This window comes from Anser anser (assembly GCF_964211835.1).
Source record: "Anser anser genome assembly, chromosome: Z".
Classification (NCBI taxonomy): Eukaryota; Metazoa; Chordata; class Aves; order Anseriformes; family Anatidae; genus Anser; species Anser anser.
This window is the reverse complement of record NC_139723.1, coordinates 37,608,320-37,627,597: the sequence shown is the minus strand read 5'-3', so window position 1 is coordinate 37,627,597 and position 19,278 is coordinate 37,608,320. Positions and strand designations below refer to the sequence as shown.

Genomic DNA, 19,278 nt, shown 5'->3' with positions numbered 1-19,278 from the left:
GTGGGAATTATCATATTTACATGTTAATTGAAAAATTAAAAAAAAATTAAAAATCGATTAAAATTTATTTCTGATAACAATTATTTTTCATCTGGTCTGAAAAGCAGTTCTTAGATTCAGACTTTATTAGAGTGTAAAATCATTAAGAGAAATCCACACTGAACTGAATCAAGATCTTAATTGTTTCAAAAAACAGTTACACCAGCCACCATTACATAAATGTACCAGTGCAACCCTGTTTTTTAATGTGCCATCACAGAATCATTCTGTGCATTCTATCAGTACAAGATTTCTGAAAAAAAAAAAAAAAAAGTGTCTTTTAAGGTGAAAAGTGGTAAAATCTTTTCAATTTATAGCAATTGTGTATATGTGTAACATGAACACTATTAAAAAAGCTAACTCCAATCCTCTCCCAATATTTTAGTTCCCATACTTGTAAAGCTTCTATTTGACTTTAAATTTCAAGTACACTCCAAAAATGTCTGCACGAATACATCAATACTCATTCATCAATACATTCCCATTTACAAATTAAACACACTTAGCAAAATGTTCAGCAAGTGGTGAAAACCACTTGTCCAAAGCCTCTGTCCATCAGAGAACACTGACTTCAAACGGGATGTATAGGTCATTATGTTAATATCAACTAATGAGATCATTAGAGAGTATGCAAGAAGTTTGCTAAAAGACCAACAGAACCTGCTATGGAAAATTCTCAGAAATCAGTAATACGTACTGTTGATTTCCTCTACAGCATGGTAATAACTGCATGTTTTTATCTGACCTAGGATCAATTACATGATTGTATAAAGGCAGATAAACAGTAGACTTGAATTCCTGTTTCACCACATATATATGCATTTATTTATGCAAAAAACAAGCTGAACAGTCAGTGCCACTTTTCTATCCAGCAAGAAAGTAACATAAGCATATATATATGTTTCTCATTTGAAAATCAAGGATATAAAAATATTCTAATGCTTACACTGATAATCATGGTATTTTCCTTAATGTACTGTCCATGTGAAAGAGACAACTGCATACTTTCACTAAAAGAAAGGCAACACAGAAACTGCCTGTGTAAGGTGCTGTTCTGTCTTTTCCTATAGAATTTAATATGCTAGCATTGGGCATATTGCCCTCTCTGTGCATAGGCTCCTGTCTCCAACAGCTGTGATCATTCAACCTCATGCCAGAGTAAAGCAACAACATGTGTATGTGGGAGAAAGACAAGTGAGTTTATGGTAAGAGGATAACTTCATAACATTCTGAAAAAAACATAATTAACAAAGAAGTCAGTGCTGTACTTTAACAAGTAGTACATCATATCTACATGGAAACAAATCAATTAGTTTTAAGAACAGAAGCATTATTTTTACACCGATACATAAGACCATTCAGTTCATTCTGGACAGAGAATATATGCATGTCACATAATATGAAAGTAGGGAGCATCTTATCGAAAGCATTCCCTAACTGCAATAAGTTCAATATTAGCAATATTTGAACTCACACTATGCAACTAGACTACATTAAAAAAAAAAAAAAAGTTTAAAAGTATTTTGACAAAGAGCAAAGAGCCTTGGCCAAATAAACTCCACTAACATTATACATGGTTGTCAAGTCAACTGAAAAAATATTTTTATCTTATAAAACCTCTCTTACTTGTTTAAAAAACATTGCCAGATTTTTTTATTTTTTATTTTTATTACTTGTGTGTGTGTGTGTGTTTGTAATATCATGCAGAAAGCTGGAACAGTCTATGCTAAATTTTGAAGATGATCCCTGATGATGTTTAATGCGCACCATGAACAGTCCAAAGAAAAGACCTAATTTCTCTGTGCTTAGAAGTCAGAATTAAAACACGGGCCACTGAAAGTAGGAGACAAATGTTGGCTCCATTTTTCAGTGAAAAATTAATTTTTTTACACTTCACTACCCCTGCAATGTGTACAACTGGATTCGAGATAGATAGACAGCATCTCTCTTACCATCAAGGGAAGTTTATATTCTTGCAGGCACAAAATGCATTCCAGTGTCAACCCACATACTGAAATAGTACCAAGCACCACACTTCAATTTGATTTGATTATAGCTGACCATTAAGAAATACAAGCTCTGTTATATCTCAAGAAATGGGCCTCATTCATTATTTGGTATTTAAATAAGTTAAATAAGGCTATTGCACACACCTTCTGGAAAGAATTAAGTCTGCATTATAAAGTGCTGTTTTGTATTTCTTACTATAAGTCTCAAAAATTGTCCAACATGTGCTACATTCATGTCATCAAATTTGCTCTGCAAGCCCACATACTTCCAGATGAAAAGCTTTTAATTTTTTATTATTCATTATTTTATTTGTGCTTTATAAATAGTAGATGATGACCTAGTTATCACCACCACATTCCACCTAAATGCATGGTCGTTCAGCTGAACAATAATGATGCTATTAAACTAGAAACAGGTAATGAAGGCACAAAGGCAAAACGGTATTAAATAGTATAATTTACGAGAAAATAGTTGGGAGAGTTCAGATAGCTGCAGAGAATTACTTTAGGTCTATCTCTTAATAAAACTGAATTTAAAAGATCATAGAGAATAGTAGCTCTTGTTCAGAGTTTTATAGAGTTGCTACCATAAAACAGATTAGAGAAGAGAAAGATTAGAAAAAACACAAGACCCTAAAGGAAAATCCAGCTACCCAAGGAACCAGGGGTACCTTGCTGAATATCCAGTACCGTAAATAGATTTTCAAATCCTAAAAGTTAATAGTTCAGCCCAAGAGAAACAAGCAGCAGAGGGATGGTGAGGATAAACTGCAGATCTAGGATAATAGCATTAGTTTAAACCTATGGCAGAATTAAAAGTATTGAAAAAAAAATAATAATTCCCTTTATGAAGGCAATAGTAAGACTCTGAATGCTGCTATTAGTTTGTACTTCTGATCTGGGTGGAATCAGTTTGACAACTGACTTTTTTCCTAATTAATATGTTATAAATGTTATATATTTTTACAAACGGCTACATACAATTTTTAAATTTACTCAAGCAATTTTTCAAAAATATTTATCCTGTAGAATTTTTCCATTCTGGAAAATAAAGTACAAGCATATAATGGATTGTATCCTTCTGAAAATAGGAATAACTTTTAATTATAAAGCATTACTAATTACAAAGTGTTATTCTCTGTATTATTTCCACTCTTCTCTTTTTTGCTGTTGTGTGCAGGATTATCTTAGAATGATAAAAACCAGTTTTTTACTATGTTTAAGATTTGAAAACTACAAGGTTTAAAAACTTACATGACATTTACTAGTTCAATGATTACTTCTAACAATTTGTGTAATCTGAAATTTTGCGTATCGCATTATCAAAAGGACATATTTTATAAATGAAAATAACACCACTTACGCTACCACAGACATATTACATGGAAGCTGCACTGCTTTATTAGTACTTGTGTTGCACCTTTAAGATAAAAATCTAAAGTGTTATGACATTATTATCTTCATAGTGAAAATGATGTTGTACAGACAGGTTTCTATAAGTTATTTTCTATATAGCTATGTTCTGTAAAGTTATTTTAAACAATTAATGCAAAAAGTAGGTATTGCATGTTAGTTGTCTTGTGGTTTTTAATTCCATTTTGATTTTTTCAATTCCAGTTAATGAAAAATAATTCTCGGATTAATATTTTATAAGTGTTTTTAAACATATGAGTGTTTCACAGATCACTGCATAAACAGGATAAGACTCATGAGTTAATGACGCTGAAGTGAATTGAAAGGCCAGCTACAGAAAAACTAAGATGGTAAAAGGTAAAAGACAATTTCTTTAAAAAAAAACAACTTTGTCTTTAATGGAAGAATCTGAAGGAAGAGGAAACTTCAGTCCTCTTATTAACAATCAGATGTTTAAAATAAATAAAAATAATACAAAATAATAATAAAAAAAAGAAATATGTTTACCCAATGAATATTTCTCTTTTGTCAATCATTGCTAGGACCTAAGACACCCATAACTTAGATTACATTTTCAATCTTGAAACCATTGGGTAAAAAATACAACTTGTATATTAATATACTTCTGTTAACATATACTGTATGTTGATTTCCACCTGAGTTTTCATCTTTTGCTAAAGAGCTGCCTTCCTCTCTATCACTAGCATTTCTAGCATCAAGCTTCAAGAGACTGGATCTAGACACAGGATGGTGTCCTTCTCCTTTGGCTTAAGTATATAAATAATGTAAAGCTTCGATGTGACAGTTGTATTTAGCACACATACACCCCCCACTAGATTTTTTTTTAACAGAAAGTATACAATACAAAAGAATTATTCACCTCTGGCAAATACGATACCCCTGCCATATACTGCAATCTGCACTACTTCAACATAAACAGTTAGGTCTACAGTTTGTATCTTTAAGCCTATGCTAAGAAAAACATTGACATATAATGTCTTCAAGAAAATTTGTAATTAGAAAAAAAAGAAAATCCTTTGAGCTATTGTGTATTCAGTGAATAGCTAAAAAGATACTAAGCCTCTTTATTAACAAAAACATTGACACGCTATTACAATACTTTGAACATTTTCACAGTTATTTTAAATGTATCAGAATATCAGTTCAAGTTATGCATTCTGTAGGCTGTTGTTCATCTCCTAACAGTTCACTTTAGAAATGTAATTAAAAGGAATGTTAACTACAAATCCACCTTGGAATTCTACAGTCTGGCAGAAATAGAAGACTTGCTATCTTGCTAGAGAAAGACTTGACTAATCTTCTAAATTTCAAGTGTAAAATTATGCAAACTTACTAAAAATGTTGATGCAGTACTACTTCACTGTCTCATTTCTTCACTGCTTCATTTCTTTCTGAGGTCTTTCTTTCTTCAGCTGTCTAGCTGGGCACTGTTGTGATGTGTGATAAAATTTCTTTCTTCAGCCCCCATCCTTAGAACTGGACTAAGCAAAACTTTTTTCTTTTTTCTTTCTTTTAATGATTTTGAAAAAAACATATGCATTTTCAAAGTAAGAGTTAAGTGAAAATGCAAAGTGTGTAATAAGCTGCATCCTCTTCTGTCATCTCTATTTCTGTGTTGGAAAATGTCCAGACTATGAGGAAGTTTTGTATGCTATACCCATCTGCCCAGTAAGATCATAGGCTGATTTAAATAATGTCTGTGAATCACAGTTACTTACTTTAATAGGTATGCAGAAAGATCAGAGGCTACTGCTTTTGAAATAACTTACTGACTAAACAATGCAAACTGAATGTCAGAATACAACGTGATCTCAACAACATTGTGATTGTTTTTGTGGGAAAACGTTATTTTTTGCCATTGCTTTCTATTTACTATTATTGGAGAGTACCAACCATCCTTCCCATAGGGATAAATGTCAAATACTTTGAACTTCACTATTAGTTAAAAAGGAAAAAAAAAAAAAAGACTAAAGTCAGTGCACGATGGGGTTTTTATTGCAATACTTTCAAACAGTATGGATTCTCTTCTTAATATGATAGGAAAAAAAAGGGCAGTATTTGAGATGAAAATATGGGGTGATTCCCACAAAAATTGTGTGTGAAATCAAAAATATGTAATGCTGAAATGCAAAGTAAAAATCCTCTATTAACTTTTATTAAAAGAAAAAAAAAAAAGGGAAAGAATCTTTCTTGACAAGAGACAAGAGAAAATGCAACAAAATTAGTTTCTTGATTAAACAAGTACTATGCTTTATAGGAAATAAAAAATCCTTCAATGTGAACATTTTTGAACAAACACTGCAGGAAATGCTACCACAGACGTTAAAATAATGCCAAAAATGGTATAAAAACATGTATGTGTTATATGCATCTAACCACCAGCTGCAGAGAAGTATATTGATTTGACTGTAAATTCATCAATGACATAAATATGTTTAGAAGAAAGCTAATTTCTTTTAGTTTGTTGTGCATGTATTTTAGAAATTGTAAAGCCCAACTTTGCAAACTGCAGCACCTGTATTTTTCAATATGTATTTCTCCAAGTTATATTCTCCTGTTTACTCTTCATAAGACAGTTGACAGTAATATTATTTTGAACAACAACAAAAAAAATCAGTAATGATGAAAATCAGTCAAAATAGTTAAAGCTCAACATCTCAAAGTCAGGCTGCTTCTATATCAGACTGCCTAAAGCCATGGATATTTATACATCTAAAGACAGAGTAATATCTGTATCTACCTATCTACACTTGGGCTGAAAAACCTACCTTTGGACACTGTTGGCCAAAAAAAAAAAGAAAAATAAAATAATGCAGTTGGGAGGCTACAATATCAGGCAGGCACTTCCCCACCACCTTCCATCCAGTCCCTGTAGACCATGGGACCAGGACTTTATGAGAGAGAGAAGGAAGAAAGTAGATTATTTTGGGACAGGTTACCAGACATGATCCCAAGAGATACAAAAGTTCTCCAGCAGCATCTTTCTTACTTAGATGTCATTATCACAGGAAGGAAAAACATTGACCCCAAAGTAACCTGAGTCGGGATGCTTGGAAGTAAATGCCCTGATAAAGAACAACCCCAAAGTGATAGTGTGGACATTATCAAATAAAGGATTAGATTAATTATTAGCAAATACAGTACCTATCTTAACACACCAGTTCAATATACCCTTGGTTAAATAACCTACATTTTGCAAACACCCTTTAAGTCAATAATTTATAAATAAATCAGAGATGGCTAAATATATTATATGAAGTAGAGTTATTCTTAAAGGATGTTAGCATTTAAAAGATAGGTATATTTTGAGATATTAATAGACTTCCAAAAAAATCATTCACTTAATGTGTATAATGAAGCAATTTTCTCACATTTGAACGTTCCACTGCTTGGAACAATAGGGCCCCAAATTTTAATTAGACTGTCTCCTTCCTGCTACTATACAAATTATACAAACAATAAGAAAAAACATCCAAAATTTTAAGATATTTGAATTTAGGCATATGTCTTTCTGCATAGGAATTACAAACAAACAAACAAAAACAAAAAGGTAATACAATGGCCATAGTTTCATATCAATGACAGGGAAATAGGAACCCATAAAACAGAAAAAATAAGTACACAAACTAACACTAAAGTGGTATTTTAAAGCAAAAATAAAGAAAAAACGTTTATAGGAGCCAAGAAATTAAGTTCTCGGCCTCCTAGATTCAGAAATCCTACTCACTTTTAACTTACTAATTAATACTAAGTAATTTATAATTCACTGTTAGCAAATAAATAAGTAAATGAAACACAAAAGCAGAGTATTAAAAGTTTTAATATTTCAGAAGAGAAGGTTTGGAGCTGGAAAAAAAAATAGTACCATTTAAGCCATTAATAAAATAAAATATAGCCATATTGATCTCAATAGTTTCATAGTTTTACTTTCACTTGAATCAAAAGCATGAGTAAGGGATTGCAGGACAAATGTGCAAAATGCACTCCACTAATTAAGTCAAATGCAAAGAAACTGCAATCGTACTGAAACAGTGTTGCAATTGAGAAACCTCAAAAGACTACCACCTATACCATAAGCTCCATTACTTTCACTAGTTTTCTTACAAAAATATTCCTCAGTTTACCACATCTGCACTTATTTCTGCAGGGTTTTTATCTTCAACAATTGCTTATGTCATCATTTCATACTATGGTGCAGTATCTATGATTCATTTATGATTCATTTCCTAATGAACTAAAACATGTTCTGAGCATTAAAAGAAATTAATTTGGCTGCCTTCTCTGAACACAAAAAACATACAGGGAGGTTTTTCCCTCCTTTGTGGTTAAATAGCATTAAAGTGTAACTTTTTAACTTTCTAATTCATTCCAAAAGATACTTATCCTATATTCTGGAATGTAAAAGAAATGTAAGTAAAAAAGTACCCAAATAAGAATATTATCTGCTGTGTATCTAAAAGAAAACTATTTCATGTAAGAAGAGAAAGGTGCTATTGAAGCTGGCAATTTCAAATCATGGATTGCTCCTTTAAATTCTATTTTCAGCATGGAAAATTGTATGTTGATAAGATAGGTAACACAACTACAATCCTAATAATAATTTTGTTTAGAAAGATGAACACCAACTGCTTGGTATATTTCAAGTAAGAAATGTAAAGTTTTAATTATCTAACACATTCTTTGGCAGACTGTCTAAAACTTGCCTGCACCTCCTTTTTGTCTAGTGTGATAATACAACAGCAAGAGTGTTCTTGTAGCCAAAAGAGTTAGAAATAAGGTACTCAGTATCGCTATTCTGCAGACCTAATATTTAATGTTGACTATAAAGAGCATAATGTGTACATAATAGAGATTTTTATTCAACAGCCAAAGAACCATCATAACCCTTTCAAGAACAAGGTACTTTTCAAGACTTATTTTTGCGTTTCTTTTGCAAAACTGAAAGCCAAACCAGTTTTTCCCAACAACTTTTAGTTTCTCTGCTGCCCAGATAGGCTGCAATGATACCTGTGATTCCCTTTGAATTGCCTTATTCTGATGAAATAATGTCAACTTTAAAATATGGTGTCATAAAATAGAAGGAAGACAGACAGATAACATTTGACTAGTGTGTTTAGAAAGGATCAGGGAGGCTTGATATAAAGAGTATGTATGAATTAAGACAGAAATTATTTTAGGGACTCTTCTGGCAAAATAATCTCATTGACAGTTATAAATTAGCACTATTACTTCAGAGATATACATACCAGAACATACTTTCCTCTGTGGGAAAAAAAAAAAAATTAAAAATTAAAAAAATCAGAATCATTCAGTTGGAAGGGATCTACTTAAATTATCGAGTCCAGTTGCCTGAACACTTCAGGGCTAACTAGAAGTTAAAACATATTATTAAGGGTTCCTTAATGGTGTGATCCTAATGAACACCAGCAGGCATGGGGCATCAACCACCTCTCCAGGAAGCCTGTTCCAGTGACTTTCTATCCTCACAGAAATTACATTTTTCTTACTGTCCATTTGAAACCTCCTGTGGCACAGCTTTGTGCCATTCCCATGTGTCCTGTCATCAGTTCCTAGGGAGCAGAGAGCGGCACCTCCCTCTGCACTTGTCGTCCTCGAGGAGTTGCTGAGAACCATGAGGCTGCCTCTTGGCCTCCTCTTCTCCAGGCTGGACAACCCAAGACAAGCCTCTCCTCACAGGACCTGCCTTCCAGCCCTTTTACCAGCTTTGTTGCTCTCCGCTGGATGCTTTCAAGTATCTCAACATCCTTTCCACGTTGTGGAGCCCAGAACTGCACCAGTGCTAAATAGAGCAATCGAATCATCTCTTCAGACTGGCTGGCTATGCTGTGGTTAATGCACCCCAAAATGCAGTTTGCTGCCAAATGCTTGGCTGGCAGGGCACACTGCTGGCTTGTGCTGAGCCTGCTGTCACCAGCACTCCCAGGTCCCTTTCTGCTGAGCTGCTCTCCCTCCAGCCACTCCTCTTCCAGTCTGTGCCTGTGTCTGGCATTACTCACTCTGCCCCAGGTGCAGAACCTGGCAGAACCTTGCCTTTGTGGAAGTCCATGCTGTTGATGTTTGCCCAATGCTCCCATCTACCTAGATCCCTCTGCAAGCCTCTTGTCCCTCCAGAGAGCCACATCAGTATCGTCAGCAAACTTGCTAGGGATGCCTTCAACTCCTGCATCCAGATCTCTGATAACAATGTTGAACAGAACTGGCCCTAGAATTGAGCCCTGGGAGATACTACTGCTAGTGACTGGTCACCAGCCAGATGTAGTCCCATTCACTACTACTCTTTGAGTGCTGCCCTTCAGCCAGTTCATCAGCCAGCATAGCACAGTCCTTTACATCTCACATTTGGATAACTTGTCCAGAAGGATGCTGTGAGAGACTGTATCAAAGGCCTTATTAAAATCCAGAAAGATTGCATTCACAACTTTATATCATCCACCTAGTGGGTGACCTTATCATAGAAGGAGTTCAGATTACTAAAGTCAGACTTCCCCTTGTTGACTATGCCTTATAACAGCTTTTTTCTTCCAATGCCTCTCAGTAACACCCAACACAATCCTCTATGTAACTTTTCCGGGGCCTAAGGTTAGACTAACACGTCTGTATTTTCCTGGGTCTTCTCTCATGCCCTTTTTGTAGATGGGTATAATGTTGGGCTAGCTTCCAGTCAGCAGGTATTTCCCCAGAGTACCATTACCTTCCCCAGACTACCACTACCTCTGGTAAATTGCTGAGAGGGGTCCAGCTATAACATCCATGAATTCTCTCAGCATTCTGGGGTGAGTTTTACTCCTTAAAACAAAATTTTAACTTTCATAATCACTGTGGCCATGACAGATACTTGCTGTCAGCTCTCCCACAAGACTAGATCTTCCTTGTCCTCAAACAACAAGTCTAGGAGGGTACCTTTCCTAGTTGATTTTGTAAGTGCTTGTTACAGGAAATTATCTTCAACACACTTTAGGAATTTCTCAGACTTGCTCGTTGCAGCAGTATGATATTCCCTGTTTATGTCTGGGAAATTGAAATCTTGCAAAAAGATGAGGGCAACCAATCCCAAGACTACCATTAATTGCCTACAGAATACTTCATCCATACCATCATGCTCTGTGTGGTTGATAGGAGACACCTATGATGCCATCTGCTTTGCTATCCATCCCCTTAATCCTCACCCAGAGGCTCTCTACCATGTCATCCCTAATGGCAAGGAATGTACAACCTAATCTCTCCCTTACTTACAGCACAACACCTCTACCTCACCTGCCCTGTTTATCCATCCTGAACAGCCAATAATCCTCCAACTTGGAAATCCAGCCATGGGACTTGTCCCTCCCAGTCTCATTAATACCAATGATATCAGAGCTCTGGAAAAGGCACAAAGCTTCCAGTTTGTCCCACTTGTTCTTCATACTGCATGTGTTCGTATACAAGCACTTCAGCTGTGCTCTTGATTTTGCAGTGCTCCCTGAAGCAGATGCTCCCATTAGCCTTGTCATCCTCAGATGGTGCTGGACCATCCCTTGGCTTAAACTCAGTGTTTCTGATGGTACACCATTCCCTGGTGATACTAGTTTAAAACCCTCCCAGTCAGCCTCATCAGGTTACAGGCAAAGAAATATTTATCCCATTGAGATGGACCCCGTCAGGCCCTTTCTACGGTTATAAAACACAAAATTCTAGCAGAGGCACCACCAGTCTTGGAGCCAGGCATTGATCACCTGAGCTCACTTTCTTCTTTCTCTGTCTCTCCTCTTTACTGAGAGGATTGAGAAAAACACTGTTTGTGCTTCTGAGCTCTTTAGTTTTCTCCACAGGGCCCTGAAATCTCTTGTGGTAGACCTCAGGCTTCCTGTAGCTAAATCATTGGTATCATCTTGAAAGAGGAAGAGAGGATAATAGTCTGAAGACTGTATTGTCCTTGAAAGCTCACTGGAAACATCCCTGATCCGAGCACCATGGAGGCAGCAAACTTCTCTGTGAAGAACATCTGGTCCGAAGATGGGATCCTCTGTGCCCTTCAGGAGTGAAGACAGGTAATTTTCTTCCTAGTACCTGATACAGTGCCGTGTTTTGGGTTTAGGATGAAAATACTGTTGATAACACAACAGTGTTTTAGTTGTTGCTGAGCACAGAGCCAAGGACTTTTCAGCTTCTCACACTGCCCTGCCAGCAAGGAGGCTGGGGGTGCACAAGAAGGTGGGAGGTGACACAGCCAGAACTTAGCCCAACTGGCCAAAGGGATGTCCCATGCCATGTAGTGTCATGCTCAGCAATAAAACTTGTGGGAGGTGTCTAGGGAGGGCTGCCATTACTCAGGGACTGGCTGGGCATTGGTCAGAGGGTGTTGATCAACTGTGTTGTTATTGTTTCCTTTTTTATTAAATTGCCCATAACCCAACGCACAAGTTCTTGCACTTTTAGCTTCTTTAATTCTTCCCCCATCCCACTTGGGGGGAGTGAGTGAACAGCTGTGTAATGCTGAGCTGCCTGCCAATTTAAACCACAACATCTATGCCTATCTTGAGTTAGTAGGAGCTATAAACTCTTCTGTTTTGCTCTGTCCTAAAAAGAGAAAGGCACGAGAAGGGTATGGCTTCTCTCATTATTCATAAGAAAGGCTGCTGTTCCTGACTAAGTACACATAGAGGTTTATTCTTCTATATTTTTCCAGAAGAATCTGCCAAACGTTTTCCTGGTGAAGTTAAACTTGGAGAAAGTTGCTGGACTAACAATTAGGAAATTTAAAAATTCTTAGTTTACCCCACAGACACATATTTTGGAAAGAGAAAAACACTACCAATGTAGTTATGCCACTATCTCAGCAAACCTCTCTCTGTTTCTTTCTTAAAATAGAAAAGTCATTAAATTGTAAGTAGCAGGTGGACTGTATGCATATCGACCCAGGCACCAAGAAAGGCTTCACTCTTTCTCTCACAGCTAATCTGTAAGAGGAGATCAAAACAAAGAATAAACAAATACTTTGTCTAAATATGAGACAAAATGCTACAAGTCAAATGCCTTAATTTAGTGACTGTTACTAATATGAACTCTAGTGTGCACAGTTCTACCAGTCAAACTGACCACTACAGCACCTGAAGTTTCTCATTACATTTGTGATTAGATGATTTTCAAGATATGTGAAGGACTTCTATAAAACCTAATTTACTGCTTTAGCTTTCCATGTGCTAATCTTGCGCCTTGTTAAACACAAATTTAATTGTAAAATTCTACTCTAACCCTATAAATATCAAGATAGTATTTTTTTCAGTTACTTTAATGAGATTCCCTACTCCACATTAGTAACATACACTAAGATTGGTGGACAATGGTGACTTTAGAATTAGCTTTTATTATTCTTATTGATTTTGTTGAGTTCTGTTTTTGCATTTTGGAATGCAATCACAAAATAAAACAACAACCAACTAAACAAAAGAACACGGAGTAACTCCATTAGCAATTATTAATTTCACATTTAAAACTATTTTAATGTCCATTGTATTTCATATGATTGTTTAATATCACCACAAGAAAAAATTATATTTGCTCATGAGTTATGAAGTCAACAAAATTCCACAGGCTTCTTGTTTGGAACTACAAAACACCTGTTAGGTTATCCAAAATGTTAAAGACAACTACATTTCATATTAAAAAAAAAAAAAAAAGCTTACCAGCAAAAGAATGCTGATGTGTATAAAATTGATTCTAAGAAACTCCACCAGTACCTCTTTCAGCTACTTAGACCAACTTTTAAAGTCCACTTTAAACACACATTAAATGTTAATCGATATATTTTGAGATACTGCTGTTTATATCTACCTTTTAGTTCCTCATACTTAAAAAGCAGTCATACTCCATAATACCAATGAATATATCTAAGTTATTTGATAATAGAAATTCTAGCATCGTCTCTCTTTTCATAGTTTTCCATGTGGAGACTATGTATTTTATTCCATTGTCGTTCATTTCATTTCTGTAATATGACTTCATTACGTAATTACCGAGTTGTGCATTAGATTTATTGAAATATATAGACTTGATTATTCAAAACAAAACCACTAGTGTGTTACAACTTGTAACCTCTGATAACACAGACTGGCTCCTAGTATTTTGAGATGAAACTAAAACGTAAATTGTTGATTTAAAACATTACTTCTTTATGTCTTAAAAAGAGAATCTGCTTTCAGACATACATGTCTAGAACAAAGGCACTTTATTATTGCTAAGTAAAGTTTAGTTTTCCAGTGTATTTCATTCAGAATATTTCTTTTCTAGTTCTTTGTCAGAGGCAACTCTAGCTGCAGTTCAATAATTAATATGCCTGTTCATTTTCTAAGTATTCTTACCTTTTCTCTTGGTTCTCAGTTGGTGCTGATCAGATACATATGCCAATATATTTTTTTTTCTTTAAATCAAATGTCTGATAATATGTCTATTTTTCTTATCAAAGTTTCACAGAAATATTAATCAATTCATTGGAAATGGAGTTCATATATAAATGCGGACTAACAAAGCTGTAATCAGACTTACTTACATTTTCATTAATCTTTTTGTTATGGACTTACTGGGAAAACTGAGAAAACCACAACACAATGCCTAAATACATCAAAAAATGACAGGAAGATCATGCTACCTACTTTCTCTCCCAGCTCCACAGAAATGCAATGACAAAAAATATTTCAAGTTGAGGACCAAATGCAACAAAATTCAGAGCACAGCTTGTGCAGCAGTCTTGAAAGAACTACTAGCACTGTTGACAAGCGTAACAGTGGGCCTCTATGTCTGCTTGATAGGTCTGACTTGTTTGCTGCAAGACAAATCTGTTTTATGAGATTAGTATCCTGCATTCTCATATTTGCTACTGCAGAACAAACAAATCTCTCATAACTTCACAAAAGTGTTATACCTTCTTTCTGTTTTCCACATTTAGGATTTTGCACATCACCACTTCTCAAGAAGCATAAGGTGTTATGTTTTTTGTTGATAAGATGCCTCTTTTTCCAAGTCCAGTAACTCCATTGCTAAAGTTTTTGTTATCTAAAGGTATTTTTGTTGTGCGGGGCATAAAGCAGTATTTATTTTTCTCTAAATTATCTGGCATTATCATACCTGTCTTAAAAAAATTCTAATTTACTCCATCAGTGAATTTATTTGCAGATCATATTCAGTCATTGTTTGTGTCCTCTTATCCTTAGTTTACTGTCAAATGAACAAGTGTACAGGAAATGAGTCTTCCTCTACCCTCTCTTCTAATATTAGCAAACACTATAGTAAAAAAAAAGAAAGAGGTCAGCATGAAGCTACAAAACACAAACAAATCTTTGTCTTGAAGTCTCTCCTTTATAATACCTATCACTCAGGCTGGCTTCTATGAACCTGGAATTGTTTTCTGCAGTTATGAAAATCCAAAAAGAAAAACAAAAACAAACAAACAAAAAAAAAAAAAACAAAAAAAACCAGGAAAAGTTTAATTTCATGTAACATGTAATACTCATGTCACCCTTTCACTTCGAGTTATACAATTGCTTTGAATTTGCTTAGTTTCCATACAGTAGAAATTCTGAATAGAAATATCCAATTTCCAACTCTTTTGTAATCAGTTGCATTTTGCAAGATTTTATGTTATGACCTCTACCCCCAGCTCAGGCAGCTTTGACCAAATTTAAACAAAATCAGTTTTAATTTGAAGTTTTTGTCCTAAGGTGCCCGACCTCAACTTTCAGAGGGTCTGAAATCATTCCACTCCATCGTCCACTTGCAGCTCCACTCAGAAGCTGCTTTTCTAAACATGTACATACACATACCTATATCAGACACTACAGGTAAAAATAGCAGAGCTTCCTTTTTTTAGGAAGAACTCTCATACTTATTTTTCTATATCAAGTACTTAAGCCAAGAAACATATACCACTTTCATTAACTAACTTGATTATGGCATGGCAACATACGAATTTCTCAATTTATTTCAAAGTATTTTTCACTTAAAGAGTAAACACACCCAATCAATTGTGTGAGGATAGTTATCTTCACCTTCTCTTTGTCATCCTTTTCTATTAAGGTGGCAGGGAGAACAATATTAATATTACAAAGACCAATGACCGTTATATGCTTTAATGGGATCTGTCCTGAGAATGCCAAATTCAATAAGGGCTCTTCCAACTCGTGATCTCATTAAAATGCTGGTTGGCAACAATATGCAGAGCTGGATCTGATACACAATACCACAGTCCTCCCGCCCCCCCAAAAAAAGAAAAAAAACATCTTGGGGCACCTGCTTTTCCTCTTGACAATGTCAGTCCTTCCAGCCAACTTCATTATTGTGAAGCTATAAGGATTCCTGTATTACTCAAAGCTGTAAATATTTTCTTAATTCATATATTTTTTTTATTGAATTCTAAATTATGTATATTGATACATGCCACTATTGTTATTATTAACAAAAACATTATTTTCCAAAGTTTTCATCAAAATTAAAAGCCTTTCCAATAGGGAAAAAAAAAAAAGAAAAACTGAAGTACACGATCAATTTAAAAATAAATCATACTGACACCACATGCAAAAAAACATTGGGTTTGCTGTCCATGTACTTACTTGTGACCCATCTCATGGGCAATGGTAAAAGCGAGATTCAGACCATTGTCCTCTGCAATAATACATTTTCGTTTTTCACTGCACATTCCACTCAGATATGCTATACCTAGGAAACATAACCACCACATTCAATTATTTTTATTATTACTAAATGTACATACTGTGGCTCTACTGACCCCAAACAGGTCTGAAAACTTACAGTCATCAAAACAATCCAAATATATAAGCAGGTACCACACAAAAATTTACGCATTCATAAGTTACAACTAACTTTAGCACAAAAGTGGATAAAAAGTATAAGAGAAATCACAAGCAATGGCAATATTAGATGAAAGCAATATTACCTGATTACACAGACTGCAATGTGCAGAAAATGTATTCTTTACAAGCATTATAGGTACCTTAATAAGATATGATGGAACACAAATACAGGTAGTGATATGAAATGAAAATGTAAATGAAAATAGATGTGTACAATAATAGGAAACAAATACAAACTGATATTTTCTCTAACAGACATAGAGTGCAAAACATAGAGCACCACACCTAAATCATTGCTATTAAGTACTGATATAGTTCAGTGTGTCCATTTAAAATTGTGTAGAAGAATCAGAACTAGTAAAATTCTTAGAAGGCTGCACTTTGTTTATTGTAGCAGCTGTAATACCACTACTATCAAATACCTAGGTTTTCAAAAATTAGAAGCCTAAGAGATAGGCTTCTGAGGTCATGCTGTATTTCAAAAAAGTAGAAAGGCCACAATTTTAAAAGCTTGAGCCATATGCTGCTTAATTTGGGTAATGGTCATCTTTTTTCAGGCCATAAATACATCTAGTGGGGACTCACGGTCGTCATTCATTGTTTGAAATTTCAGAGTAAGCAATCAAAACCCTGTTTCAAGTGTTTGGCGTATTTCCCAGGAACATCCTTTCAATGGAATGGTGCCCTCTGGATCAACATGTTTGCTGGATGTTTGCATATAAAGGTCAAATTTGAAATGTTTGACAGAGTTTGAAATTTAGTCATAATTAGCATTCTAAGTTAACAATATAAAAGTCATTCTTCTTATAATCCAACTATTTGTTAGTCTGTAAACACAACCCCTCATCCACAATGTGAAATTCAAGTAGTAACTCCAACATAAATCTGGCAGTGGTCTTCTCAGTAGAGCTAGTTGAAGGTTTTTGGACACAGGGCTCATGTGACAAAAAAATGTTGTTCAGGATTGAAAAAAACAATCACAAATTAGATTTGAATGTAACCGAACATTTCAGCTTTTACTATTTTTTTCCAAAGAAACGAGAAAAAGTGAAGTAGGCGACAAAAGAAATCTGGGCTGCAAAAAAAGGCAAAACATGTTCAAAGCAAAAAAATAAAAGTCCAATGACACCTCATTCTAAGTGTAGATATCATTTATATTATCTTTACTGAAAATAAGAGAAGTAAGAAATGCTCTGAATTGTAATATACTATTTTGAAAGTTATACTCCAGCAGCTGAGGTAAAAAGAAAAATCATTCCAAGACCCTTCTGTTCCTCGTAGTTCTACAATTATGTCCATTTTCCTTCAAATTTTAAGTAGAGCTGATAACAATACCAGAAGTAGCACACAGCAGGGCTCTGACTCGAGACAACACCGATGAACTTACAAAGTGCTAAAACAAAATAGAAAAATTACCCTCACCATAGAAAAAAACCCAGTGCTGCATTTCAGAGTTGTGGCCATTCCCATTATTACAATGCATCCTGTTGAGAAATACATTTCTTTCTTAATGGCTATGTGGCTGTGATAAAACTTATTTGCTGGAATGTATGGAAAGAAAATTCCCAAATCCCTCTCTTTCTGTTAATGTTGAATAATAATCAAAAATTATCTGATGCTGTCTAGTTTCTTCCCTAGCCTTCTTTTGACCTGTAAAGGGCCAGGGTCAAGTATATTATCAATATATCTCCACACAACAACACAAATATTCTCAGTTGCTATGTACTATCATGACTGCCTCAAAAGCATAATTTATTCCCAAATAACTATGTAGATTGCAAGCTTCATACCTATTTTGCAGAAGAAGCACTAAGTTCTAGTAGGCGTTTTCAACAATACTCAATATACATGACTAAAACTGTTTGTATACATGACAGTCTTTGAAGGGAATTCATTATGCTTGATCTTTTAAAGTGTAACATATGAAACAAAAGAGACATATTTCATTTAGATTAAATTAGATTTTGGATTCTAGAAATGTCCAAAAATATCAAATGCAATGTATGTTTTATGTCTTTGTCCTTATTAAGCAATATCAACTTTATGTGTGAAAGCCACATAAAAGAGCAGCTACTGGATGCAAATCAGCCAGCTACTAGCTGTGAACTAGTTTCATGTCTTGCCCTTGGTTATTAATTTCATGTGTAGAAAAAAAGAAACTGACTTCAATAAGCAACTGCTCTTGCTTAGTTATGTCAGCTCTAGGTAAAAGATGGAAATTCTTCTTTAAATATATGTATGCTCACTGTAGCTTCATGTGGCTTATTAACACAGCTGGAACTGCTCCAAGGTTAAATCCACAAGAAAAAAAAAAAAAAAAAGAATTACTGCTCCCTTGTAATGATTAAGGTATTTCCAATGAACTCCACAGGCTCAAAGAACAGCTTCAGACTAAAACATTCAGATCTAAAAAGTGCTGGCTAAAAAACAATAACATAATCTCACTCATAATTTTACAAAGGAACTTGTTTTCTACCCACAAAAGAAAGCTATGCTGTGAAATAAAAAAGTATTGCATGGATACACACTGCATACAAAACATTTAAATTACCTCACTGTAGGTAAGTATTTCTCATGTTAATTCTGAGGAAAATATGCACAATATTTATTAATAAAACAAAGCTTTATAGTCATGCCCTAGAAGAACCATGTGAATATATATTCTTATCAAACATGTAAATATCTAAATGAAATAGGTATTTTCTTTTGCTTCAGAAAAGTAGAACTTTTGCTGAAGCTGTAGCAGTGGTTTATTTCTACTACCACTACTGCTTCCAGTGGAGAATACATTTCATGTGGAGGACTACATTTCAGTGGAGGTTTACATTTCATACTATGATATGGTACGATAGATTTTCTTTAAGATTTACCAGTTTCTTAATGAACATCCTCATCATTTCATCATAACTATTTATTCTTTCAAAGCACACACA

General features: G+C 34.7%; 1 protein-coding gene across 9 annotated transcripts in view; it reads right to left on the bottom strand.

Moving 5' to 3' along the window:
* The window catches only part of ADAMTS19 (ADAM metallopeptidase with thrombospondin type 1 motif 19), a 169,134-nt gene that overhangs the window by 70,406 nt on the left and 79,450 nt on the right, over positions 1 to 19,278 (bottom strand). For all 9 annotated transcript variants that reach the window (XM_083817299.1, XM_083817298.1, XM_083817305.1 and 6 more), the window contains one exon: positions 16,085 to 16,190. In XM_083817299.1, coding sequence (XP_083673425.1) covers positions 16,085 to 16,190 — 106 coding nt within the window. The remainder of the gene's footprint in view (positions 1 to 16,084; positions 16,191 to 19,278) is intronic.